At 44.2% G+C, this 27,929-nt stretch overlaps 1 protein-coding gene and 1 long non-coding RNA gene across 8 annotated transcripts in view; one reads left to right on the top strand and one right to left on the bottom strand.

Moving 5' to 3' along the window:
* The window catches only part of COL23A1 (collagen type XXIII alpha 1 chain), a 322,706-nt gene extending 299,918 nt beyond the window's left edge, over nt 1-22,788 (bottom strand). For 4 of the 5 annotated variants that reach the window (XM_039486355.1, XM_039486352.1, XM_039486353.1 and 1 more), the window contains exons 1-2: nt 22,399-22,788; nt 8,503-8,572 (exon numbers count right to left, since the gene is read on the bottom strand). In XM_039486355.1, coding sequence (XP_039342289.1) covers nt 8,503-8,572; nt 22,399-22,683 — 355 coding nt within the window. In that variant the 5' untranslated portion in view covers nt 22,684-22,788. Of the gene's footprint in view, nt 1-8,502; nt 8,573-22,219; nt 22,370-22,398 lie in introns of those variants that run through there. The other variant, XM_039486356.1, reaches the window with a different exon arrangement.
* Nucleotides 22,443-24,629, top strand: LOC120370973. 3 transcript variants are annotated; one of them, XR_005584090.1, is made up of 2 exons: nt 22,443-22,564; nt 23,945-24,629. It is a non-coding gene; the product is annotated as an uncharacterized LOC120370973 (long non-coding RNA). The 3 variants fall into 3 exon arrangements; XR_005584088.1 differs by lacking the exon at nt 22,443-22,564 and adding an exon at nt 22,711-22,874; XR_005584089.1 differs by lacking the exon at nt 22,443-22,564 and adding an exon at nt 23,213-23,339.
* Nucleotides 24,630-27,929: the final 3,300 nt, after the last annotated feature.

The raw sequence follows: 27,929 nt of genomic DNA, 5'->3' as shown, positions 1-27,929 counted from the left end.
TATAGTTTTCATTACTCACAAAACAGCTTTGGGAGCCTTAAGAAAAATGTTAGAAGTCTTCTCCCATTGATGTAATCGTTTTTAATTAGTTAATGTTTGTTAAAGTGCTCTGGAGATGAATAACACTATGAAAGGGCCCGCTATTACTCTACTGTTCTGGACCTTCGTATTTGGCAAACTCTGGGACTGTGTCCTGCTCCCAATTCACATCAACAGGAGTTTTGCCCTGGGACTTCAACTGGACCAGGTTCAGGCCCATTGTTTTATTTTGGTGTGTTTAAGAGAGCTGAAAACTAAGGCGACATGACTTTTTGATTCCTTCCTTGGTCACGCACCGGCTGTCAGTACCACTCAGGAACTAGTATTTGTAGCCCGCTCACAGTTACTGAGCAACCAGAAGAGAGCACCCACCCATAACCTATTCAAAGGCCCACAAGAGACATTAACATCATTACTAGAAGACAGTGACAGATTTTTTTTAGAATCCAGAGGACATGCCTCACTGAACTAACAATTGCAGGAATTTTGGGGGACCCCTATCTGAGAGCAGCCTTTCAGTTCTCAATCAGTCACTATCCCATTTGATGGAAGGTGCATTTCTTTCCTTCTGCCAGCCAAAGATCATCTTCCTCTGCATGCCCCTTTAATGTGGTTCTCTCTCACTCTCCCCACCAGATCCCCCAGAACAGGAGTGAAGCAGCAGTAAAAGCAGCAGCAGGCACTGCCAAAGATACCCCTCGGGTGGAAGAATCACATTAGTGCAGTGAGGGAAATCCCAGCAGGCAGCACGGAGACCCCGGGGCTGCAGTAATGGCGAGATCACTCTGGGGTACAGATCAGGCACATCACTGATACAGAGCAAACATCATTAACTAATTCACTTGCTTGTGTGGGGAAAGCTTCCATGATTAGTGGATTCCTGTTAGCAGCAAGGGTCACAGATGCTACAGCGATGGAGGCCACTTACAAACATTACAGAGAGCAATAGCAGTTGCTCCATAGCTGAGGTTACAACCGTTTATGGTATCTACCTAACTCAGACAATTTGGCACTGAATGAGTTAACAGCCCAGCCCTCTTTGTATATCTTAGAATGCAACACTAGAGTGTCCCTGTTTCATCTGAGGGAGTGGATCATGGCCTTGGAGATTAGAATCTTTTTAAAGAAGTTTTAGGGTATCACTAATTACTACAGGTAGGTCATGGGAAAGCCAAGTCAGACATTGCAGCACACATGTGGTGCCCAGATACCACTCCAGAAGTCCTTTGAGGTCTTTCATCACCACCCAAAGGGAGTTAGGGAGAGCAGTGGGGTCACTGTCTGGACACAGCCATCAGAGGGACACCACTGGAAATACTGTTGGCAGCATTTTTGAGCTGTAAATGTTGCTTTCTTACATGAAGTTGCTAACAGATCTGTGATGGGGTTATATTAACCAGGGCCAAGGTTATCAAATCAAATCAAAGATAGCTTGCCTGAGAGTAGGCTTCTAAACAGATGGCCTGATTTTTCAAACATGTCACACACCCAGCAGCTCCTATATATGAGCTTAATGTTAAGCCTCCATTTGTGAAAATCTTGGCCTAAGTGCTACTGTGCAGGAAAAATATCTGATTTAATAAAACCTGCTAGTTAACATGACTATGATTTGCCTAACGCTCCAGTGAGCAAAGGAGGAATGGGAAGATGAACCTTGCTGAAACAAAGGGTGAGGTACAGGGAGATGCCAAGACAAGGATGAAATTGCTGTAGAGAGGAATAATACAAAAAAAGTGGAGTTTTAAAAACAAGATTTATTGGGGGATAATCTGTGTGTTTTTTTCTAACTGGGGAATTAATAAAAACAAATACTGTGTTTTGTTAGGGATCATTACTCTGCTCTAGAGAAATCAATCTCACAGAATGGAAAAAAAATCTTAGTGTCTTAGACATTCAAGTTTACCAGTACTCAAAAAGACAACAAAGGAGTATAGGACCCCATGAATTTTAAAGGTAAATGAAAGATTTTTCTTCCATTTGATGCACCATTCATTATTTTTACTATGTCCATTTAAGTGATCAAAAATGAGGATTTTGAAATCCACAAGGATACATCTTTCATATACACAGCCCAGGAAAGATATTAGAAGCCTGGTGTTGCAGAACATAGATAAACAGAGACCCTGCTAGTTAAAATCAATTCAATCTGAAAACTCAGCAGTAATCATCTTGCCCCCTGTTGGGTAAAGTCTGTCAGTGGTCAACACTAAAAAATGAGATGAGCCCCATTACCTTTGAACTCTGCTAATTAGGGAAATTCCATTTAAATATTTACGTGTGGAAGACAACCCAGAGGACTCAGATAGCAAGAGATATTTGAGGATCCCACTCACAATAAAAATGATGATTTTACTGGCCAGGTATTTCAACAAGCTGGGAGCCATAGGATCTACTGGTACATTTAACTGTTTTACAATCTGATATATGTTCTATAAGCCAAATCCTAGCCTTTACGGGTATATCGACACTGCAATAGAAGACCCACGGCTGGCCCAAGTCAGCAGACTCAGGCTGTGAGGCTATAAAACTGCAATGTAGATGTTCAGGCATGAGCCTGAATGCCTACACTGCAATTTTATAGCCCTGCAGCCCAAGCCCCAGGAGCCCAAGTCTGCTGACATGGGACAGCCGTGGGTCTTCTACTGCACTGTCCACATACCCTAACAGGCTTAGGTATCATAGCTGGGATTTTTGAAGTTGCCTGAGAGAACTGGGCACCGAAATCCCACTGAATTCAGTGAGAGTTAAGTGCCAGGCTTCCTTTGGCTCCTAGAAAAATCCCAGAAATGTTTGAAGGGAAAGTACAGGCTATTAAATTGCTCTGCAACAGGGAAAAATAGAATGGGGCCACTAAGCCTGCAGAGGTGTATTAAAATTCACCTAATCTCCTTTCCCAGGTACACACAGTTCCCTTTCTAGACAATTAAAAACATCTGCTCTCCTGCAGGTAGGAATCACCATTCCGCTATTTTTGTGGCCAACACATAATTAGGAAATACTTGTCATGTATTAATTTGATGTTCCAATCACTTACACTGAACGTTTTATGCGGTTTGTTATAAACACACAAAAATCCAACATTAATTCAAGGTGAAGATTAGAAAATTTTATCATACAGAAATCAGGAAATTCTGACTTAAGGTTTTTTCTCTGTACTTCTGCCTGTTTGAATGTATCAATGACAGAACTGTTGTGTGACTGTGGAACGAATAATAGATAGGCTCTTCTTACACTGCGGAGAGGCATGAGTGAATCAAAACAAAGCTGATACATATCAGACAGTCACCAAAACTCATCATTGTTTGATGGCTGTTGGGCATGAGTTGGAGATCTCAATCCAGTGACTAATGGAGCAGCATCAACACCAAAAGAAACCAGTGAAACAGGCACCTTCGTCTCAGAGGTCAAAGAATGATAGGCTTTGAGGTGGTGAGGACAACTCTCTTACACCAAGGGCTGCCCATTCACAACAGATTGGAGCACGCCAACAGGGGGAAACTTGCACAGACATTCTGGATAAGTGTGGGAGAAAAGGTTCAGGGGAAGTGTGCTGAGAGACATAGCAAATGAGGTGGTGTACAAAAGCCACTTCGTGAATGGCCCTGACCTTCAATGGATCTCAGAGGATCTGCCAGATTTGGGAGCAAACCTAGTCCATGGAAGGCACCCTCCTCCCCGTCTCCAAGAGAGCAGTCAGAGGAGAACTTGTTGAGGGGGAATCTTGCAGGAATTTCCTCCATCACGGCCCAACTTTCATTTCTTTTACTGACAGTAACCGGAAACAACATATCATAGATGTCTGCTTTGTACTTCTGCCAGCAAAGCAGCTGTCATCTTCTACACCTGCTGCACTCAAGGCCCCGTCAAAACTACATACAAGGTGACCATTTGGGGGTTTCTTAAATCCACACATTTAAAAGGAAGTACTCGCTTGGTTCTAAGATGATCTAACATCTCAAGCTCCTAGGGCTCCTTTACCACCGATTGGAAGGGTGCAGAAAAACTTCTCATAAGGCAAATACAGTATTACATTTATAAGGGGCCTTTCAGGCAAAATATTTCAAAGCACTGTGGATGAAAATACAATAAAAAGCCTCTAATAAAAATAAAAAATAAAAAAAAATCAGCCACAGGTTTCACAACTGTTAGTGAGCAAAGCAGAGGGTTTTCATTTTGCTTTTATCTGTCTCCAAAGGCCCATCAGTTGAAAAGCTATTAGGAGTTCCAACACTTGAGTGCCTTTTAAGCAAGTGTTCTTGCACCTGCTGAGGTTTATCTAATACAGGCCACATGAGGATCAAGCTAGAAAAAGAAAAACTGGCACACAGGAGTTAAAGGCCTCTGCAAATTATAACGGGCATGAGTCAGAAATGCCAGTAAATCTTCAAACTGAGGTGGTGCTTCACAGGGAGTTGACGTAAGGAGGTTGTTGTTACTAGTTCTGGTCTGAATACAAACAGGTGTATCCAAAGCCACAGAGTAGTTGGAGACACAAAAATGAAAGGTCATAGTAGCGACACAAAGCCAAGATAGAAAACAAGCACTACCGTTACTATTCACACAGCACTGAACTTGGCCTGTGAGGAGTACCACTCCGAGGGTACCAAACACTAACTTTTGCAACCACCTTCTCACACTAAGGTCATGGAGCTGAACAAGTTATGGAGAAACTTCTAGCCCAAACATTTAGGCAATTTTTGTTGTTGTTGAAAAAATGAAAACACAATTTATATTAAGTTAGATTTTCACAAGTTCTGCAAACACACAGACCTTGCAGGGAGCTAAGGAATGCACCTGATTTTAGCATCATAGACTTGAGCCAAGGTTTTTCATGAGCTACTTTTCCTTGTCATTCTCATTTTGTTTCTATGGCATTCATGAAATAATATGGGCTCCCTCTGGTGGCCAATGATACCTCTATGGAAAATAACAAAAGAGTCTCTCAGTGGATCAACTCTCTACTTTCTATTTCAGAACAAAGTCAACTGAAATCTTGCTGGGGTCCTTCTATTTATTAATAATTCTATTGACCCCCCACTCCCAGAACAATATAATTAGAGTCACTCATTCCTACCATTTTTTAAAGTTTTTTTTTAAAATCAGTACTGAGAGCTGATCACGTAAAAAAAGCCAAGTTATTTTTAAAAAAAAACAAAAGTAATTAAGTCCTATGAAAATATTTTAGAAAAATATCAGCCATTTGGTCAACAAAGCACAATTAGTGCTTAACTTGTGGCCTATCCCACCATTCAACCCTTATTTGAGGCTCTTGCATGTGACTTTATGATATCTAAGACAAGGGTCAAATTAGCTTTGAGTCTCATTTAACTTGATGGTTTTTTCATGGTTAACCCCTTTCTTCAGGAGATTGTTTTTCCAGCTCACATCTTTATATGTGGCTGAATTGTTCTTTTTCCCTAGCCTGCCCCATTTCCCTTAAGAAGTGTTTTGAATCAAGCAACAGCATCCCAGTCTGATAATGAAGGCATAGAGGACAGCAAGAAAAGCTCTCTTTGTATAAGCTGCAAAGAAGAGAGTTACCTGAAACACAAACATATACCAAACATAGCAAATAAAGTTACAAAAGCTAGCACAAGTATTGCTTTAAAACCAAATACGGATCCAAATAAAAGGAAGGATCACCTTACGTTAGCCTATGTTCTGGTCTGGAGAGGGTGAAATTAAGCCTATGAACTTGATTCTCTCCTGTGACTGAGTTCCACTCGGTTCTGGCTTGTTGGCCCCAATGAGAGTTGGAGCAGCTTCCAGGCAACTCTAACTTGCACCACTGACCAAGGGTCCTTAATTGACCCTGTAGAAGTGGAGGATTGCCCTAGTTCAGTCCCCCAACTCCAATCACCTATGCCAAGGACTAGGGGGACTGGCAAGACCCAGCACACCCGCACCAGCCAGCAACTCCCCTCCTACATGGGAATCCTCTATTCGCCAGTGGCAGTCAGTTTCTGGCCCCTTTGCACCTCCTGACTGGTGCAGAAAGGCCAGATCTGAGTACAGATTTTGGCCTTAGCTTTCTAACAATGTGACATATCCAGGGTCGGCTCCAGGCACCATCTCAGCAAGCAGGTGCTTGGGGCGGCCAAGGGGAAGGGGCAGCATGTCGGGTTCTTTGGTGGCGGGTCCCTCGGTCCCTCTCGGAGGGAAGGACCTGCCGCCGAAGAAGAAAACGGTGCGGTGGAGCTGCCGCCAATCACGATCATGGCTTAAAACCCCGGAGCCGGCCCTGGACATATCCCTGCAGTTCCAGATGACTTCAATGACAGTTGCAGGTGATCAGCACTGTTGGGATCAGAGTATTTAACTAGGGGTCAGAGAGGAATTCAATATTCCTCAGCAAAGAATATTGGAGGAAAGGCTGCTACGATAAATAAAAATAGCTGTCAGCTGAATTTTGGACAAACTGAAACATCTTCAGTTTTATGTAAGGGGAAACGTGGTCACCCTCACCAACTTAACGAAGCACTCATCTCTCTGGAGGAAGAGTACTACGCAGGTACAAATATTATTGTACTGATTGATGGGAGTCAGGATTGGTAGCAGTTTCAAAGTAACTGTGTATCACCAGTTGCCTCACAAAAGCTTGTCTTCTTCCTTTTTCCTTACAAATTACTCTACTCTGATTGCAACAAGTATTTCACCAACAAATCCATAGGCCCTTTAACAGAGTGGTGGCTCACCCATGCAACAAAAAAAGAGAGGAGATTCTTGGATTTCACTTGTCTTCTGTACTTAAAAGGATTTTTCGGTGCTTAGCACTTAAATCAGCAGGCATCCGTACCCTCCTGATTGCAAGTACTCTGGTTAAATTTTGTGGCTCAAGACCTCGATCCTGCAGTAAGCAGTGTGCACCCAGAGCCCCACTGACTTGGCCAGCTTCAGTCCCAAAGCAATAATTTGCCTTGTCAAGAGTAGGAATGCACAGAACAGAGATGAAGAGCATCAGGTCAGCTATTGTTAGTTGGGAACACCAAGGGAATAAAGTTAATTTTCCCTCCTTTGTGCCAAAATGTGTATGAGAAAAATAAAAGGCCTTTCTTTCAGACTTTCCCTGACATTCTGATACAGGCTGAAATAACCCTGATTTATTTCTCAACGAATCTAGTTTGGTTGCAAGACAATCAGTCCAGACATGGAGCATAAAGGCCGTTCACGTACCTAACCACTAGCAAATAAATTAAAGTTACTACAATTGCACTAATGCGTTTAAAAGATCCATGAGTCAAATATTTTATAGGCTATTATGCATAATTTTAAGGCTTAACATCAAAAGGAAAAAATACCACCATTTTTGTCTCATGAGTAAGGAATAATGCTGGGAGCCAGACTGTGATAGTTTTCATGTCCAGTATGTTGGGAAAATCCCAGAATACATTTTTTAATCTATTGTGTTTCCAAATGCTGGAACTTTCAGCTTTTTATACAAAAGTAATTTCATCTTAATCAATGCTGTTTAGGTAGACTTTGATTTCTGTACAAGATTAAAATACTCTCATATGGAAGCTTTTGACCTCAAATGTTAAAATTATCTTTCCGTGTACAATGTACAGACAGCTCTGTATACCGTACGCTTTCCATATTGTTCTAAAGAGATTACAGTCAATGTTGATTATAGTCAATAATGATTGAATAAATGTTTTAAAGAAAATTTAGCACTTCCGTGCATTTTCCATCATCAAACATTGTGCAATCTAGCTCATCTTCACAACACATCTGTGCAAAAAAAAAGAAAATTAGAAATGCTCCAGAGAGCAAACCACAAACTATTTACTATAACAGCTGAATATTTTGAGTGTATTTGTGTAAATGTGATTCCCACGCAGACTAACTCAAGATGTTTATTGTTTCTAAAGAGGATGCTCTTTCAAAACAAAACAGGAAGATCTTGATTGTCTAGGAAGTTCATTAAACTGTGTGAGGGAATTTAAACAGTCAGTCAGAGTTTTCATATGCAGAGCAATACTGGAGAAGCCACTCTAGAATCTTAAAAGGAAATGGTGATACAGCTTTTAATTATTACACTGATGTTTAAACTGCAGAGGTTTTGATATGTTTTTTTCTGAATGCCTTTCAGTGGACTGTGTAGGGCACACAGGTCAGTTAGAGTAAAAAAATTAGAGTAAAACAGTTATTTAATAGTGCACACGGCTAGAGTCAGAGTAAAACAGTTATTTAATAGTGCACACAGCTCCCCCACTCAAGCCCCAAACACCATAGTTATGTAAACACACAAATGCAAGCCAGGAAAAGTTAATCCAGTTGATCAGAAGAGGGCACTTCATCTTTGGAGGTATTTAAACTCGTTAGCATATTCCATTTAATACAAAGGAGCAGCTAAAAGAAAGAAGAGGAATGTGGGTAGTATTAGCGCAGTAAGACTGTCAACAATTTACCAACAGTCAAACTTTGGTGGTAATGGTATAAGTAAGATGTCACTGTTCCACATACCTGGTGGGCAGACACATTCAGATGGAGCCTCTCGCACTGTCCGCAGCTTGGCTAATCCTTCGCCAATTTTCTGTCCAGAGGGAGAGAGGGAAAAAAAAAAAAAGATATGTAGAGAATAAATGTATACTCACTGCATGCATACAAAGGGCCAAATTACAAAAACAAATCTTCATGCTATGGACAAATAACTCCACCCCATTTTTGTCAGTCCAGTTTAACAATAGCTTCTTCTAAAATCACACACAAGATGTTTAAAATTGGTCAGTCTGCCACCCTTACTCATGGAGAGTAAAACCTTTCCCCTTGGAAAGCAAAGAAGTTACTTGCCAAATAAGATACTACTCAAGCATGGCAGAATCTGGCCCAGAGATATTACAAATACTTTATATAAGACACCGCCCTGCTCCCAGCAGATCCAATGCAGGATGATAACAGTGAGGTTTAAGTTGTAAAGGTGATGCTCTCAGCCTCCAAAGGGAGCCTACTGTGCTACTCAATCTCTAGCACCTCTTGTAGGATGTCTGGAAAAGTGACTTATTTGCCCCAAGAGGGGCACGTTTGCAAGGCAAGCACAAAACTGCTTCAAGGGTTTCATAGGAGTTAAGGACCAAGAATGCCACACGGAATTATCCCCACATCTTTTCATATGCATACAAAAAATAAAAGAGTGAACAATATATCATAGAATAATAGAAATGTAGGACTGGAAATGACCTCAAGAAATCATCAAGTCCAGCCCCCTGCACTGTGGCAGGACCAAGGAAACCTAGGCCATGCCTTATAGGCATTTGTCCAACTTGTTTTTAGACGCTACCAATGATGGGAACTCCATGATCTCCCCTGGAAGCTTATTCCAGAGCTTAACTACCCTTATAGTTAGAAAGCTTTTCCCTAATATCTAACCTAAATCTCCCTTGCAGCAGAGTAAGCACATTACTTCTCGTCCCACCTTCAGTGGACATGGACAACAATTGATCACCGTTCTCTTTATACAAGCCCTTGCAGGGGCATGTGCAGGAATTTAAATTTGACCACTTTTGGAGGGACATGTTCTGTGCCCTGCTGCAGCCTTGGAGGAGTTATGCCCCCACCAATCATTGGGGTGGGACCATGCCCATGTTTGCCCATGCCCCCTTGTGCAGGCCCGTGAGCCCTTAACATCAGGAGGCTGTTATCAGGTCTCCCGAGTCTTCTTCTCATGACTAAACAGGCCCAGTTTTTTCAACCTTTCCATATAGGTCAGGTTTTCTAAACATTTAATCATTTGTGTTGCTCTCCCCTGGACTCTTTCCAATTCGTCCACATCCTTCCTAAAACGTGGTGCCCAGAACTGGACACAATACTCCAGCTGGGGCCTCATCAGTGCCATGTAGAGTGGGACAATTACCTCCTGTGTCTTACATACAAGAGTCCTGTTAATATATCTGAGAATCACATTAGCCTTTTTTGCAGCTGCATCACATTGACAAGTCATGTTCAGTTTATGGTCCACTATAACCTCCAGAGCCTTTTCAGCAGTACTACCATCAAGCCAGTTATTCCCCATGGTGTAGTTGCGCACTTGATTTTTCCTTCCTAAGTGATGTACTTTGCACTTGTCTTTATTGAATTCCATCTTGTTGAATTGAGACCAATTCTCCAATTTGTCAAGGCCATTTCAAATTTTAAACCTGTCCTCCAAAATGCTTACAACCCCTTCCAGCCTTGGTGTTATCTGCAAATTTTATAAGCATACTCTCTACTCCATTATCCAAGCCATTAATGAAAATATTGACTAGTTCTGGATCCAGGAATGAGCCCTGCAGAACACCACGAAACACGCCCTCCCAATTTGACAGCAAACCATTGAGAACTACTCTTTGAGTATGATCTTTCATCCTGCTGTGTGCCCACCTTTTAGTAATTTCATCTAGATGACATTTTCCAAGTTTACATATAAGCTATATTGCTGTCTACAAGCTTATGGGACACAGAAAACATTAGGCACTATTTATTCACCTGCTTCAGCAGACATCAGCATAGTACTGATACTTATTCTTTCACTGGGAATATCTGGACCAAAAGTTTTCCTCCAGTTTGTCACAAACCATGGGAAACAACCAATTCACAGAAATGTAAAAATATCCCCTAGAAGTCACCATAATAAATCCATGGTGGTAGCACTGATGGTATATTACATGACTGTATATTTTTAAGCCCATGTTAACTGCATATATTTTTTAGAATATACGTTGATATTTCTGTTGGTTTCAGGCACACAGTAGAACAATTCCAACTACAGGAAGGGTTAATGGAAGGGTGAAAACTGCTTGAGTTTTAAAACTGTTTTCTCCAAACACCACTCATTCATTCATATATACATGAATGAGAGAGAGATACATTAAAAGCCTTTTTTTTTTGGTCACAGAGCATGGATGCTGCTGCCTCATTTTCAAATATTCTGTAATACTACAATAGCATTACAACATCCATTAGAGAAAACAACGGCACACATGCAGTACAGCTATCACAACAGTAGGTTTGTAAATATTATCCAGTAGGATCCCAATCCAAAGTCCCTTGAAGTAAATAGAGAGGTTCCCACTGATCTGAATGGGTTTTGAATTAGACCCCCAACATGGCTTTCACTGATTTTGGTGGCGAGCGGGGAGAGAGGAATGTATCTATTTAAATGTTTTGTTCAAGTTAAGGAACTAAGGCAAAGGGTTATCAGTCATCTGAAAATGCCCAAAAAACTGTGTTTAAAACTTTCATGAATCTTGACTGGCTAGGAGAAATCCCGTTGTCCAGAAGCCTGGGATAGCCACGTAACTCAGTCCAGACACAGGACACCTAATTATTCACTGCTTTCAAGACAAGCTGCTGACTTGCACTTAAGACTGACAAGCCAGCACTCCTGACCCAAGGCTGAAAACGTCCCTAGAGTCCTATAGGTGAAAAAGTCTTTTTTTTTATTGACACAGTGCAGTGCTTGCAATTGTACAGACATTTGTATTGGTTTGGATTGCAGAGCTTTATAGCCACATATTATAAAACTGCACAGATTCCTAAGAGAATATAGAGAGTTCAGGCAACTGTTGGTTTTGGGAACAAGAATGGTCTAAACTATCATGCATTTCTCTAACAACCACATACTGCAGTTTGAGCATTACAGGTGAGTCATTTATGACTTTTACAGTCATCCTGATTATAAAATTGATGAAACTGCCCAGGGCAAGAATGTAAATTATCCCATCTTTAATCCATTCATTAGATTTAGATATCTTGGGGAGTAAGGAAAATATTTGCATCTCTTTAATTCTGAAATGAGCGTTGCATTCTTCCACTGAATTTTCCTAAGCATTAAATGGATTAATCTGAACACTATATGGCTAATAAGGAACAATAAATCCATTGTGAACTAAACTGTCCTGCTCTGTTTACAACTAAATATTTCTTTAATCCTCACATTCAAACTTTTATGCATGAGAACTATGCCTTCTGAATTCAAGCTTTTGTTAAGGAGCAAATGGAGATATTACTACACCTGGACCACATGGTGAAATATATATTGTATTAGAGCAGTGGTTCTCAATCTTTCAGATTACTGTACCCCCTTCAGGAATCTCATTTGTCTTGTGCTCCCCCAAGTTTCACATCACTTGAAAATGACTTGCTTACAAAATCAGACATAAAAATACAAAAGTATCACAGCAACCTATTACTGAAAAATTGCTTGCTTTCTCATTTTTACCATATAATTATAAAATAAATTGATTGGAATATAAATATTATACTTACATGTCAGCATATAGTATATAGAGCAGTATAAACAAGTAATTGCCTGTATGAAATAGTTTGTACTGACTTTACTAGTGCTTTTTATGTAGGCTGTTGTAAAACTAGGTGACTATGTAGATGAGCTAATGTACCCCCTGAAACACCTCTGTGTACCCCAGAGGTACAGGTACACCTGGTTGAGAACCACTGAGTACAGTGTACTATGAATCTATAGAATGTTTTCATTAAAGAACAACGTAAACGCTCAGTGAAGTTCTATGTAAATAAGACGTCACAGAACACTAGTGTAGATGTGTGTATTTATAAGGTCACATTTATAAAAGCATGTATGAAATCCCTGAGGGTTTACTTGGGTCTACAACTAAATGGGAGCATAAACCCCAGTTTGGGCACCAAGATATTTGTTTTGCACATAAACTTCTTGAGGTTGAGATTTTTATTTACCCATTGTTTGAATCTCCTCTTAGAGAAGTGTGGGGAGAGGGAGGAAATCCTATCAACAGGCCCCAACTAAGATCAGGGCCTCATTGTGCTAGTCCCTGCACAAACACATAGTAGGGGATAGCCCTTGCCTCAAAGAAAGCCTTTCAATCTAGATAGACAAGACAGATAAAAGGCAGGAGAAAGAGATTCAATACACAAGCAGAAGATAGGGAACTGAAGCACAGAGAATAAACAACTTGTGCAAGCTTAGGCTTTGTCTACACTGGCAAGTTTCTGCGCAGTAAAGCAGCTTTCTGCGTTGTAACTCTCAAGATGTACACATTGCCAAGCCACTTAAGGGCGCAGAAACTGCACAGTTGCAGCACTGTAAAAAACAAACAAACAAACAAAACACCCGGATGAGAGGTGTACAGCTTTCTGCACTAGTGCTACAGCATCGCGGTGCCAGTGTAGACACCCAGATCAATTACAGAGCTGCGATTGGCCTCTGGGAGGTGTCCCATAATGCCTGTTCTTGTCTCTCTGGTCATCGGTTTGAACTCTACTGCCCTGCCCTCAGGTGACCAACCATGGGCCCCAATCCTTAAATTCCTTGGGAATTTTGAAAGTCCCCTTCCTGTTTGCTCAGTGACGCATGCAGTGGTCTCAGCGCATCTTTCCAGGTGACTATACCTGCTCCATGCACCAAGTGATCCCCCGCTTGGAGCAATGCCGAGCTGCTGGACCTCATCAGCATTTGGGGAGAAGAGGCTGTTCAGTCCCAGCTGCACTCCAGCCATAGGAATTATGATACCTATGGACAGATTTCATGATGCATGACAGAAAGGGGCCATGACCGGGACACACTGAAGTGCAGGGTCAAAGTGAAGGAGCTGCGGAACGCCTACCACAAGGTGTGGGAGGCAAACCGCCGCTCCGGTGCAGTGCTCACAAGCTGCCGGTTCTACAAAAGAGCTGGATGCAATACTCGGTGGCGATCCCACCTTCACTGTGAGGGTCACTGTGGATACTTTGGTGGCTCATGTGCCAGTCGAGAGTGGACCGAGCCAGGAGGAGGAAATCTTGGACGAGGATGTGGACGGGGAGGGGGACCCAGAGGCAGAGGACGACTTAGAGGTCAGAGATGCATGCAGCCAGGAGCTCTTCTCCACCCCGGAGGAGGCTAGCCAGTCACAGCTGTCAGAGCTTGGTGAAGTGCAAACAGGAGAGGAGGCCCCTGGTAAGTGGCTTTTGGGAATCACTGAAGCAAGCTGTTTGTGTATGTAATTGATTCCATTTAACCAATTCTAACTCTCATCTCTACCTTTTTCCCTTTATGAATAAACCTTTAGATTTTAGATTATAAAGGATTGGCAACAGCGTGATTTGTGGGTAAGATCTGATGTGTATATTGACCTGGGTCTGGGGCTTGGTCCTTTGGGATCGAGAGAATCTTTTTCTTTTACTGGGGTGTTGGTTTTCATAACCAGTCATTCCCAGGATGAGTGGGACTGGTGGTGATACTGGGAGACTGGAGTGTCTAAGGAAATTGCTTGTGTGACTTGTGGTTTGCCAGTGGGGTGAAACCAAAGTCCTCTTTGTCTGGCTGGTTTGGTTTGCCTTAGGGGTGGAAAAACCCCAGCCTAGGGCTGTGACTGCCCTGTTTGAGCAATTGGCACTCTCAGTTGGGTCCCGCCAGAACCGCCCCGTCACAGTTTGAGGCAGAAGGGTTGCAGAAAGCAGTCTTGTGTCTGTATGATGTGCGTACTACCACATGCACAGTCTGAGTGGTGGAACAGGGTGTTGATAGACTCCCTCACTTCATGGCAATCTGCCTCAGAGATCTCCATAAGGGCCAGGATGGAAGCCACAATCTTGGAGAAGACCCTTCCTTGATTCCCAGCTCACCCTCAGGAGCAAGACATCTTCCATAATGAATACAGCCTGTGGAAAATGTGGGGACAGTAATGATTATAAACCCCCCCCCCCCACAGCTCTGGCTCTCCCCAAAAGCCATGTGCCCAGTGTACAGTACAGTCCTGGAACACTGATTTCCCCTTCCCCTGGAGTTACTCACCATTTTGGGGGGCCTTGTGGTTCATGTGTGCTTGCCTGGGGTCAGCCAGTTAGTGATAGGTATGTGAATAGTGGCTGTTTTAAATCACTCAATCGGTGGTCTGTGTGTTGCAAACAATACTGCTTCTGTAAAATGTTGCATTTTGGCATCACAGAGATGACCTTGAGAGCCCAGCCTCCCTCTTTGTTATCCAGTTGAACGGCTGCACAGAATTAGAAAGTGGCCAAGAAGAACAAAAGAGGACTTTCCGTGTGATGTCATGATGCACTCCGCAGCCGAACAACAAGAATTGAAGGAGTGGCGGGACAGCGAGAAGAGGGACCGAAAGGGGAATGCGGCATGCCAGAATGAAGCCACGGAGCAGCTCTTAAACGTTATGGAGCACCAAGCAGACATGCTCCAGATGCTACCAGCACTGCAAACTGAGCAGCTCTGTGCCCACCTTCCCCTGCAGCCGCTGTCGCAAAACTCTTTCCCATGCGCCCCCCCCCCGACACTGCCAATACACTCTTATTAACCTCCTGGCTCGAGTTTGTACCCGCTGCTTTCCACTCCTCCCCCATCACAGTCCAGCACTGCGGACTCCTAGTACCACTCTGCACCCCCCCCCCATCCTCCTTCCAGTTTTTGCTGAAGTACAGTACTCCACTGCACACACTGTCCAAGAGGAGAGGGATGATATGATACAAACACAAACACAAATCTTTAACCATCCTCCCCCCTCCTCTCTCTTCCCCCTACCCCCCATCTGCCCATCTGCTTTGCTGTTTATTGTTTCTTCCCTCTCTTCTCCTCTCTAATTTTAATTAATTTAATAATTTTTGGTTTTGTTTTTTAAGCAATTTTTTTTTATTGACAGAAAAAAAAGCACAGGCAAATTTTCTTAACATTTCATTTTCTTCGTCCTTCACAGTCACACAGTCACCAATCACAGCTACACTCACAAGCAACACAATCAAGCAAATAGCAGCAAGCAAAATAAATCAAGCTGCTCTTCAAATTCATGCCTCTGCTGTGATCATCCCCCCCCCCCGGCCCCTGCTTGTGCCTGTGCCCTGTCTGTGTTCATTCTGCCTGCTGGAGCCCTGAGCCCCTGAGGTGAGTCTGTCCTGTCCTTCACTTTCACCCCTTTTCACACTTCCGTACAGCAGGTACATAGCATGTGGCTATAAGCATAGTAATATTAGGCAGGTCATCAGGCCAGCCAGCCAGCAGCAGCAGCCAAAGGCAAAGCACAAGCACCAAAAAAACACACACAGCTTGTTGGCTGCTGTTGCTCAGCCTGTTGTTGCTTGCACTCTGGTGTCTGGCACCGTGTATGCAGCATTAGCAAACGGTAAGGGGCACAGGGTGGAGCAAGTGAGGAAGGATTACAATGGTTTCCTTGAGAAGAAAGGAGAAAGTTTCTGCTTCTGAACAGGCTGCAGTTTCCAAGATGTGAAGATGTGTGCAGAGTGCTCCAGAGTGTGTCCTTTGTGCACCGTCGCTCATTGAATGCCTGGATTGAAATGTTCTGAAAATTCTTGAAAAATTAACGGTGACCTGAGGTGGTCGGGTGCGGTGGTTGAAATATGGATCCAGTGCCATCTATCCCATTGCCCCATGCCCAGAAGCCATGTCCGCCCAGCCATGGACAAACATGATTCACGAGGCCCATAGCATGCGCAGACGCACCAGGACAATCCAATATTTAACTTCCAGAGTCACGAATGATGCTAAATGGGAGGCTATGGATAGGGGTAGGATATGAGAATGATGAGAGGGGAGGTAGATATTAAATGTAGACAGGGGAAGGTGAATGGATAGCAGATAATCTTCATAAACTAAATCAGAGAATCTTCTAAAGAATTAGAAAATATTAACACAAGAATATTAGATTGATAATTAGCAAATTAGAATTTTAAAGTATACAATAATTAATAATTAAACAAATTAGAATTATTTTGACTAGAGAATATTTAAGAAAGGGGAAATTTATTTGAAGAGAATAAAGAAAGACCTTTCCTGAGAACAGAAAAGTATGACAGGTCTAGTAGTTTAACTGTTTAAGTAAAAAAAATTAGTAAAGGTAAGTAGTTAAAGAAACAAAACAAAAATAAAATGAAACAAAATGTGAACACACAAAGGTGAAAACCTAAAAACCAACAAACTTTTGTAATAAAGGATTTTTAAGAGAAATTAAATTTACCTCCATTTTTTGAAGGATATAATTTTGAACAAAAAATTAAAGAAATTTTTTGAATTTGGGAAAGATAGGAAAATTTAGAAAATTGAAAAAAAGATATGAACTAAAGAAAAGGAAAAGGAAATGGAGGAGAGGGGAAAGGGAAAAGAATAGGAAAAAGGAGAAGGTGGGTCATAAGGGAGGTTACTTAAGGAGAACTATTAGGCCGGGAGGAGTTTAATAGGGAATTTTTGAGACCAAAGAATCAATGTGGAATGTGGGAACTAAAAGGGCAGATGTGCTAATAAAATTTGCATATGGCAGGGGAAGAGGAGGAGAGGGATATCCTAGAGGAAGATCTGGATGACATTTGTAAATTGGAAGTAGTAGTATGATGAAATTTAATAGTAAGAAGAAAGTAATAGTATTTGGGAATTATAATTAGAAATTTTGTTATTAACAACAAGAGGAGGAGGAGGAAATGAGGACACATCACTTGGAAATAACAGAGGAGGTCCTTCATAGGATGACTATGTGATTATGGTCATGAAGAGCTCATGATGTGTATGAATATGGGTCGCCAAGAAAACATGATGAAAAAGAGGTGCATGTACAATAGAGAGGTACCAGGTATTTAAGATAGAGATAGACAGGTGTGTGTGTTTCTGACTGGGACCTCACCTGCTGGTAAGGGTGCAGTGGAACAGAAGGAGTACAAAGGGAACAGGATGACTGGAGGAGGAACAAGGATGAAGAGAAAGGGAAGACAAAAAGGAAAATCTGTTTTATTTAGAAGAAGGAAGGCTGAGAGAAGATAAAAGAAAGAGCTTGAAAGAGGATCAGAGGGTATAAATAAAGGATAAATAGGAAAGATTTCAAGGAATATAATATATGGAGAAAAAATAATTATAAAAGATAAATACCAGGAAAAGAAGAACAAATGGATGGACACAAAAGTGGAGAAGGAAAGAAGATGAAAGTTTTAGAAGTTTAGACTTGAGGAAGGTGAAGTGAGGTTCAAGACATGAAGGGGGAGGAGGAAGAAGAGAGAAGAAAGAGCAGGGAAGGAGTAGAAAAAGACATATCTAGGGGTGGATCTAATTCTGGAGTTTAAAATTGATCTTTGACTATTAGTGGTAAATATGCCCAATGGCCTGTGATGGGACACTAGACAGGGTGGGATCTGAGTTACTACAGAGAATTCTTTCCTGGGTGTCTGACTGGAGAGTCTTGCCCACATGCTCAGGGTTTAACTGATCGCCATATCTGGGGTCGGGAAAGAATTTTCCTCCAGGGCAATTGGCAGAGACGCTGGGGGTTTTTCACCTTCCTCTGCAGTGTGGGGCACAGGTCACTTGCTGGAGGATTCTCTGCACCTTGAAATCTTTAAACCACAAGATGAGGACTTCAATAGCTCAGACATAGGTCAGGGGTTTGTTACAGGAGTGGGTAGGTGAGATTCTATGGCCTGCTTTGTGCAGGTCAGACTAGAAGATCATAATGGTCCCTTCTGACCTTAAAGTCTATGAGTCTATAATGGCGCTGCACATGTCCTTCAACACGAGTCCAACGATCGACTTTCCCACTCCAAACCGGTTAGCGACCAATCAGTAGCAGTCTGGAATAGCCAGCTTCCACAGTGCAATTGCCACGTGCTTCTCCAATGGCAGGGCAGGTCTCATTCTCGTGTCCTTGCACCACATGGCTGGGGGGAGCTCATCATACAGTCCCATGAATGGGGCTTTCCTCATCCAAAAGTTCTGCAGCCACTGCTCGTCACCCCAGACGTGCATGACAACGTGATCCCATCACTAAGTGCTTGTTTCCTGAGCCCAGAAGCGGTATTCAACTGTGGTCAGCACCTCTGTGAATGCCACAAGCAATCTCGTATCATATCTAGTATGCGTGGCGAGATCAATGTTGCACTCCTCTTGCCTTTGTAGTTTAAGGAATAACTCCGCTGCCACTCATGATGTGGTAGTGAGAGCAAGCAGCATATTGGTCAACAGTGCAGGATCCATTCCTGCAGTCCGAAGAGGCAGAGCAGAGCATGCAGTACACAAACCGTTGAAAGATGGCACCAAATGTGGACAGAAGCACAGGGATTGCTGGGATGTGAAGCAATGGCATCATGGAGCATTAGGAAAGGACCCAGGATGTCCTGCAACCCCCTCCGCCTTCCCACAACTCTTAGCGGCAGAGGAAGAGATGCTCTGTGGGATAGCTGCCCAGAGCACACCGTTCCGAATACAGCTGCAAGTGTGAACACACAATTGCGCAGGCAGCTGACGGTGTGAACACACAACAGTGGTTTCCCTTCAGTGCTCTCCGAGCGGCACTGTAACTCTGCCTGTGTAGACGTACCCTTAGAGGGGATGTCTCTGTCGCAGAGCCACGAATTGAAAACCAGCCACCCAAATTCCAATCCAGTGTTTTAACCACAAGACCATCTTCTTCCCTACTCTACTGACTTTCTATCCTGTTCTACTTGTCAAACATTCCCCCCCTGTATTTTTATTAAATGGATCCCAGCACGGCTGTATTGCATTTATGCCCTTGTATGTGCCTCACCTTAAAGGATACGTCAGCAGAACCCTAGTAGCAGGGTACATTAATGCTCTGCAGTAACAGAGGACATAATATTATACCTAGTTTTAGTTTTGTTTCTTCTCTGATTTTGTGGTAGAATTTGAAAAAAAAAACCAACCTTTAAATATCAATTTATGGTCATGAAATAGACTGACAAAACAGTCTTACCTCTGGTGAAATTCTCAAGTGTAAAGGAAAGTTACTTTGCTAGTCATATGTTTTATATAATTAACAAGAAGTTAATCAAAGAGCGTTTTTGTTATTTAAAATGAACATAAATGAACAGATGTAGTTTAGCAGGACTGCCACGCCTACTGTACATATTAAAAAGATAGCAGAATGACTAACTAAAATTCATTCCTTGAATCTGTTACTCATTTAAAAATTTGTGCTCTCATTATTGACAGATGTTTGGTCACACTAAATGTTTCAACATATTTATTCTTGCATTAGGAATTCAATTATGTGGTTTCACTTTAGTTTCCCTCTACAATCCCCATCTGAGCATTCACAATACAATGCAAGCTTTCCACACTTCACTAAATCTCAGTGAGAAACTGTTTCTGTGGCATTGCTTGTGATCAAGTATAATTCCCACCTACAAACATATTTATTGAATGAAATAACAGATAGGAACAGAACTGCTGTCATGAATGATATGCGAATTCTTAGCCAGAACATACAAATTAGCTAGAGTTGTTCAATCAGCTTCCATCAAGAAATGAAATCTAAACACATTTGAAAGTGTCTCATTTGCAAGCACCCGCTCTGCACTAATATTCTGGATTATCCCTTAAATCATATCTAGATGACTGATTGATAGATAGGTGAGAAGGCATATGGCCCCCACACCTGTATTAACACTACCCTCTGTGCCTGGAATAGTCTCCATCTTTCTGAATGCCAGGCAACTATGAGTTCTTTCTTCACATCTCTCAGCTTTCTATTAGCTTCACATCACAGACCTCCATGTGGTTTCACCTATTCCCTTCTTTAACACCTACCCATAATTTAAAAGTTAACAAACAAGCAACATATACATTCTGCTTTCCTTGCTAAATCAGTGCTCTCAACAGTCCCTTCCCACCGTTTACTGTTGTCTCCTTTCCCTTTCCACCCTCAAGTACACGTGCAACTTTACTCCCATGAGTAGTCCCATTTAATTCCATGGAATTACTCAAGTGGGTAAAGTTATATGTAAGCTTTCTACAGTATTGAGGCTTTTAGACTGCAAACTTCTTGGGGCAGAGAATTGCTTATATGCCAGTCACAATACAACACAATCTCTTATATGTCAATGGTGCAATACAAGAATAAAAAGCCAACTCAGTGTTCCATTGTGTAGTCACTTCTGCACACAGCAAGCTTACGTTACCCACTAATATCCTGTTGGAATCTTGCTGTAACCTGCTTAAGTTTTATGAACAATTAATGTTATATCCTAAACTAGCAAATCAGTTCTGTATCCCAAAACTCTTTACTATTAGACAAAAGCCACACAAACAAAATCCATCTGAACTACGTACTACAGTTGGCACCAAAAAGTGTAACAAGCTCCTGAGTAGTGTTAGTTTTTGTATTAGAGGATAGAAACAAATATAGAAACTCATTCTGGAAGCGGAACAATTCATTCAGCACAAGAAACTATGGGATCATAGCAAAAGACTCAGTAAATACACGAACAGTAGCTGTTGGTGTTCCTATCATCCATAAATCAACACAGCACCATTGTACTATATGATGCTTTATGATACTCTGTAAGATAATGGGGGACCATGTTAAAGCACGTGTAACATAAAAATAGTTGTCCATTACAGCCAAAGATTTTTTTTTTTTTAAATACAGGGATTCTCTTTTCTCACAGGAATAAAATTTGCTTTATGCACAACACACGTAACTAGATGTAATATCACCTAGGATTTTTTCCTCCTTATAAATTGCTAATGAAGGGGCAAACAATTCCACATCTTACTCCACAAGTTAGCCACTTTGAAATCAACAGGGCTACTCACAAAGTGAGGTACTTGGTGTGAATAAAGGTGGCAGAATCTGACCCACAGTATTTAGATTTTTCGTTACATTTTTATCAACAGTATTCGTCTCAAAGTCCAGATGTGCTTATACAGTTCAATCAATTACTTTAGCTGCAAGGTAAGTAATCAATAATCCCATCTTTCACGGCCTGCTGTTCAAATTTGTAATCAACAACTACTGCACTTTAGGGGTTTTATTGCGCACCCTGCCACCAGGTACCATGTAACCTTAAGCAGTTCATTTAACCTCTCTGTGCCCGGGTTTTATTCTGCACCCTACCACCAGTTAGCAGGTAACACTGACTGCACACATGTAACCTGGGGCAGTCATGAACCTCTCCTGTCTCTCTTTGGGATAATGATACGGGCCCGATTCAGAGTCACAGCTGGGCCCGATCCTGCCTAGTATTAGTACCTTCCGCCCACTTCACTGGGAACTGAACCCCCGGCATAGTCAGGACCCAAACTGGAGGCTTGATGTTAGGGGACGGTCTTGCCCATCTTTTAGGCTCTATAGGGGTCAGGTATTGATCGGACGCCAAGGTCACTCTGGCCCCAGCCCCCTGGCACAGGGGGAGCTGGGGCTCGTCCCGGGACCCCCGCAACCCCCCCATTGCCAAGCCAGGGCTGTGCCATACACCCCCAAGAGACCTGCAAAGCCCCCAGGCACCGGCCTGCTCGCTGCAACACTCCCTCCGCCACATGCAGGGGCTCGGGGCTCAGCCCCATCCCTGGGGGGCCAAGGTGGCCCAGAGCCCAGCGCCGGCGGCGAGGGGGCATTATCCGCTGCAAGGAGCCCGCAGCCCGTGCCCGGCCGCCGCAGCACTCACCTCCCGGAAGAGCTGCTCCATGTGGGGCTGCAGCAGGGCGAGCAGCGGTCCGGGGCTCAGGGGGGCTCCCGGTGCCCAGCCGGGGCCGCCCCGCTCCTCCAGCGCCGCCACCCTGCCCTGCAGCTCGCACGTCTTGGCGCTCAGCAGCAGGCAGGCGGCCAGCGAGGTGAGCGAGAGCAGCAGGCAGAGGGCTGCGGAGCCGCCGGCCCCCGCGCACCGGGCGCCGGCTGGAGGCAGCCCGGCAGCGGCAGCCGCCGCTTGCAGCCTCCCGTCGCCCCGGCTCATGGTCCCGCGGCTGGGCGCGCGGCAGAGCGAGCGGTTCTGCGGCGGCCCCGATCCGCCCTCAGGCTGCGGCGAGCGGGCGCCCGTGCGGCTCCTGCCCGGGGCGCGCAGCGGCGGAGGCGGCGGCGGCGCTCGGGAGGCGGCTGCGGGAGAAGTGGGGCAGGAAGCGCCGGAGGAGCTGGTTTTCTCCTTCGGTGTGTCTCAAACTGGGGGGGAGGGGGGCCTGTCCCCCGCTATTCTGGGGAGGGGGGAGAGCCTCTGTAATCCCCCATGGGGGGGGTGAACTCAGGGATAATCCCACCCACTCCCTCTCCTCGGGCTCCCGGCGCACGCGGGGGCTATGCAAATAGCCCCGGCCAGAAAAGGAGATGGGCGCCTCCTGCGCTCCCCAGGGGTGGAGCAGGCTGGCGGGACAGACACTCATCCGCCGCCGCCGCTGCTGCTGCAGCCACCTCAGCCGCCTAACGGCAGGCGCGCGCCTGGGAGGTTGGGGGGGGTGCGCACCCCGTTACCCCCACCCCGGGGCTTCCCACAGCGGTGTCCAGGGCCTTGCCCCGCCCCCGGAGGAGGGGGGGCGCCCCGCTGCCTGAGGAGCGATGGAAGACGACCCCCACCTGGATCACACCCGGCCACGCTCCTTCATGTTCCCCACCCGTGGGGTGGGCTCTGTGGGCAGCGTCCCCCCCCCCAAGCTGGGGGTTCCCCGCTAAGCGTCCCCCTCCCGGGCTGGAGTTGGGATTCCCGGGGGTTCTCGCTGGGGCTTGGCTTGGTCTCCCCTCACCCACCTGGGCTGGGGTCTCTAGTCAGCAGCCGTTGCCCTCTCCTCCCCCCCCCCCATTACACCGCAGGACAGGGGCGGGGGAGCCTGGCTGCGGGATCCGCACGTCCTGCTGTCAGCATCCTCTGCCTGGAGACTCCAGCCACAGGGCAATTGAATTGTACGGCCAGGCAAGGGGCTGACAAAACCCAGAGTGGCCTTCAATGCCTTGAGGAGCTGCTTTGCAGTGGGCTCTAGCCAGGCCCTTGTATATAGGGTGACCAGACAGCAAGTGTGAAAAATCAGGCCGGGTGGAGGGTAATAGGAGCCTATCTAAGAAAAAGACCCAAAAATTGGGACTGTCCCTATAAAATCAGGACATCTGGCCACCCTCATAGTAAGAGTTAGCCAAGCCTCTCCTCCAAATCCCCCAGATCCAGGTATTGACATTTGTCCCTGCCTAGGCTAACACATGGGCAAACTGAGCTAACCCCAACCTTTTCACAGGGCGATGTGCCACATCATGACAGACAAGCAGCAATACAACTTCACCTTGCCTCGCCTGGTTCGCACACCTTGTATGTAGCCCACCACAGTCCTCGACAGAGTTAAATACAGCATGGGAGAGGAGAAAAACTAAAATGTGTAAGGCAAAGGAAAACAGGAGACTGGAATGAGGCATTCTGTTGCATCTCATCCTCAACCAAGTTTGCAATAGATTTTAGTTTAAGCTCTTCTGCGTTGAACTGTCGCTGTTTTGCCCGTAGAGTTTAGCGCCCTCCAGCGGCAGAAGATTGGCCAGACCAATAATACTGAATTTCACTGGTTACGTCAAGGAAAGGAAGATTGAAAATAGGCGTCAGACATTCTTATCATGCGGACTGAGTGACAAGATATCTATAAGAAAAGAATCCTATTATCTCCTTCTAGCTACCTTTCATGTCGACTGATATCTACAAGACAAAATGTCTGCCTTCTACAAAAGCTACTGTTTAAAGTTTAGATTGTCAACAAAGACTGCCTGCCAAACACCGTGCACTTTTGTGGTGGCACTAAAGTAATAATGATGATGCCATGCACATGTAATAGTTTAATCAGGTTAAAGTGCCTGATCTTGTTTGGAAACGCATGTTTGCAGGAAACTGGTATTGGACAGAGTCATTAAATAAACTCATATTATGATTATCAAAAACACCTTCTTGCAGTTTGTTTATATCAAACTGCCCCCCTTTTATTATTTGTCTTGTAATGTATCATGAAAATTATTAATTTAGGAGCATCATAGTCCCCTAACCTAGAAAAAGTAATGCTCAGGGAATTTTACAGTTTCCTAGCCTCTGGCACACATGCTAGAAAATATAACTTGTAATTCCTCTTTGGGGAACAGATTCTGCCAGCCTTAATCACAGTGGCCTGTAGGCTTACAGCATTATCCCGAGGGTGGGAGACCCCTGTTCAAATCCTTTCTCCCCCGCTGGCAGAGAGTGGGGGGAATTGAACCTGGATCACAGGTGTGTGCCCTAACCAAGGGGCTTCTCCAGCCATTTTCTGTGGAGGCACCTACCTCATTCTCTCAAAAAGTGCATAGGCGCCTAAGCCACCTGAGTGCAGAGAGAATGAGGTAGGTGCCTCCACAGAAAATGGCTGGAGAAGCCCCTTGGTTAGGGCACACACCTGTGATCCAGGTTCAATTCCCCCCACTCTCTGCCAGCGGGGGAGAAAGGATTTGAACAGGGGTCTCCCACCCTCGGGATAATGCTGTAAGCCTACAGGCCACTCTAATGTTGAGTGCCCTCAATCTCTCCTGGTAAAGCTGTTGCCCTTTACATAAATAATGAGTGATTGAAATAAGGGAACGGGACCCAGGCCCTCCTACATGGGTGCTCTAAAAGCTGTAAGCTGGGCATGGACAGTGGCAGTTTCTTCTCTGCCAGCCAGATTTTAAATGGGACCCAATCTGATAGGTGGCCTATGAGCATGTCTGCCAGATTAGGCCCTCCACATGATTTAGGCAGCTGAACACCGCCTATCTTCCTCTGGTTTTTGCATCATCTAGGGCTTAGGTGAATGATAGACAGCAGCATGCTTGCTCAGAGGTAGGAACATAGGCACTGAGGGAATTTACAGCTGGTCTACGGTAGGAATATCAGCATAGCTACTGCTCTCAAGGGTGTGAAGAATCTGCACCCACCCAGAGACATAGCTGTAGCAACCCAACCCCAGGTGTAGACAGTGCTAGGTCAATGGAAGAATTCCTCTGTTGACCTAACTACCACCTGTCAGAGAAGTGGATTACCTACCCTGACAGGAGAAGCCCTCCTGTCAACATACATAGTCCACATTGGAGCCCTGCAGCTGTGCTGCTGCAGAGTTGCAAGTGTAGGTAGACCTTCATACTCTGAAAAATTTAGGGGCTGAGTTTAGGTACCTACAGGGATCATCAGGAGTTTTGTGGATTGCAGTAGAACCTAAGTTTGGCTTTTAGGTGCCTAAGTCCCTTCATGGATCCCTCATTTGCTCCCAAGTACATGTATTGTCCGAGTGGCCAATCATAGGTTCTGAGAGAATGCACATGCAGGAATTAATCCCACTTTGCCAAAGACTATTCATTTACAAGTAGTCCATTTTACTAGGAACAATACAATACTGCAACATACAGATCCAGTAGAGCGATGGATCCTATAGGCTTAGTTCACGGTGAGAAAAATGGAATTGCAATGTTGGCATAAGCAGCTCCATGCACAGAGGAGCAGTGCAGTAAAGTATGTAGGCTTGTGAAAGTGGTTTATAAATTACTCAGTAAGCTGGAGGACTTTGAGAAAATACAAACTAGATCACTGTGGAGAACAAGAACAATAATGTTCTAATGCTGAGGAAGCATCAATGTCTTCTTGCACTTCTGTACCATCACCATTATGGCATGGACTGTTCTTCTTTCCAGGTAAGCTTTTTCTTCCTGGCTTGCTGTGAATCTTTTCTTTCTCTGAGTCAGTCCATGGTTTCAACCTTTTGGGATGGGAGACATGCCTTGCTCCATACTTGTGATGACTATGTGGCTGTCTCTTGCACCTGGTGCCTACATGTCAACCTTGATGTGGATCCCACCTCTTCCCTTTCCAGCAGTTCCTTTCCCTTCTTGTCTTTCTATTTGTCCCAAATCTATTTTGCTTTTTTTGTGTTCCTATTTTTCTCTCCATCTCAGTTCCCTCACTTTTCTCCTTTCCTCTGAACTTTCTTCCAGTTCACTTCTATTTATCTCTTCTTTCTATTAACTCCCTTTCCAACTCTTCTTTTTTCCCCCATCCTCTTTTCCAGTTTGTCCCTCCCTCCTCCTTTAACTGTAGGGCTTCCACCTTGTTTCTACCACTATTCACCGAGGGCTGCATTCTGGAACGAAGGGAAGCTATTGGTGGCTGTATGCTGCACATGAAAGCAAAACCACACAGGTACATCAGTACTAGGAAAAAAGGTGGGTTTATTGCCACATTAGCCAACATGCAATAAAATTCTAGTGCAGCCAAGGCAGCTCTAGCTTTCACATAGGCTATCAGGTTGAGATAAACACATAGGGGGAGTCTGCAAACTGCCTTGTCCACACTCACATTTTAAGATGTGTTAGCTAACAATGGTTAAACCTCTCTCCCTCCTCAACCCCCTGATTTTTTCCAAGTGAAGGTAACACTGTGGGAAGTCAAGGAAGAGAGCAAGACAAGTTGGACAGACATCTTAGAAAAGGATTCTGGCAGTTTTCTGGTCCCCAGCTGCAGCCACCGCTTCATAGTACTTCTATAACATCTGTGGAACCTCTTGCACTCAGCTAGGAAAGGTCTTATTCCACACCTATATCACCTGCATCACCATTTGGGACCCCCAGCAGAGCTGCTATATATATATAATCTTGATTTTACTTTTTCTGTTAAAGTTGAAAAAAATTGCATTTCCATCTCAGAGCAAACAAGCTAGTGCTTGTGGCTGTGATGTTTCCTTTTCAAATCTATCACCGTAGGAGCCTATGTAGCATCTTTTAGTAGCTGTGTTATTGAAGGCTACAATACTCACTTTTGAGCTAAGCAGGACAGAGCAGGGACACTGATCTTCTCCCTTCAAATTTCTAGACTTTCCTGAGCCTGGTACAACTGCAGAGTTTGATGAGATAACTATAACAATGCATTTATTTAGACTAGGTGGTCATTGGAAGGACTGCTACCTAGGCAGAAGCCCAACAGCTGCCTCTGATTTGCATAGCATTGCCAATGTGAGCTTACTTTCTCCCACTTTGCCTCAGAGATAGCTGTGGTAAATAAATTTGAGAGGACTGAAATTAAGAACAAAGGGAAATTACCCATTTGGGAGAGGCCTGTATTTCCCAGCAGTAGGTGTTGCAGATAGGAAAGAGGAATACATCACCTCTCTCTTTCTATACGGTCAGCTAGGCAAAGTGAAAAAGTACTAGAGAGATGGAGCTTGCAAGGGAGTGGAGGGGGAAGACTAT

This window comes from Mauremys reevesii, linkage group 8 (assembly GCF_016161935.1).
Source record: "Mauremys reevesii isolate NIE-2019 linkage group 8, ASM1616193v1, whole genome shotgun sequence".
In the NCBI taxonomy this organism is placed as follows: domain Eukaryota; kingdom Metazoa; phylum Chordata; order Testudines; family Geoemydidae; genus Mauremys; species Mauremys reevesii.
The sequence above is the reverse complement of the archived record's forward strand: the minus strand, read 5'-3'. Positions and strand labels throughout refer to the sequence as shown.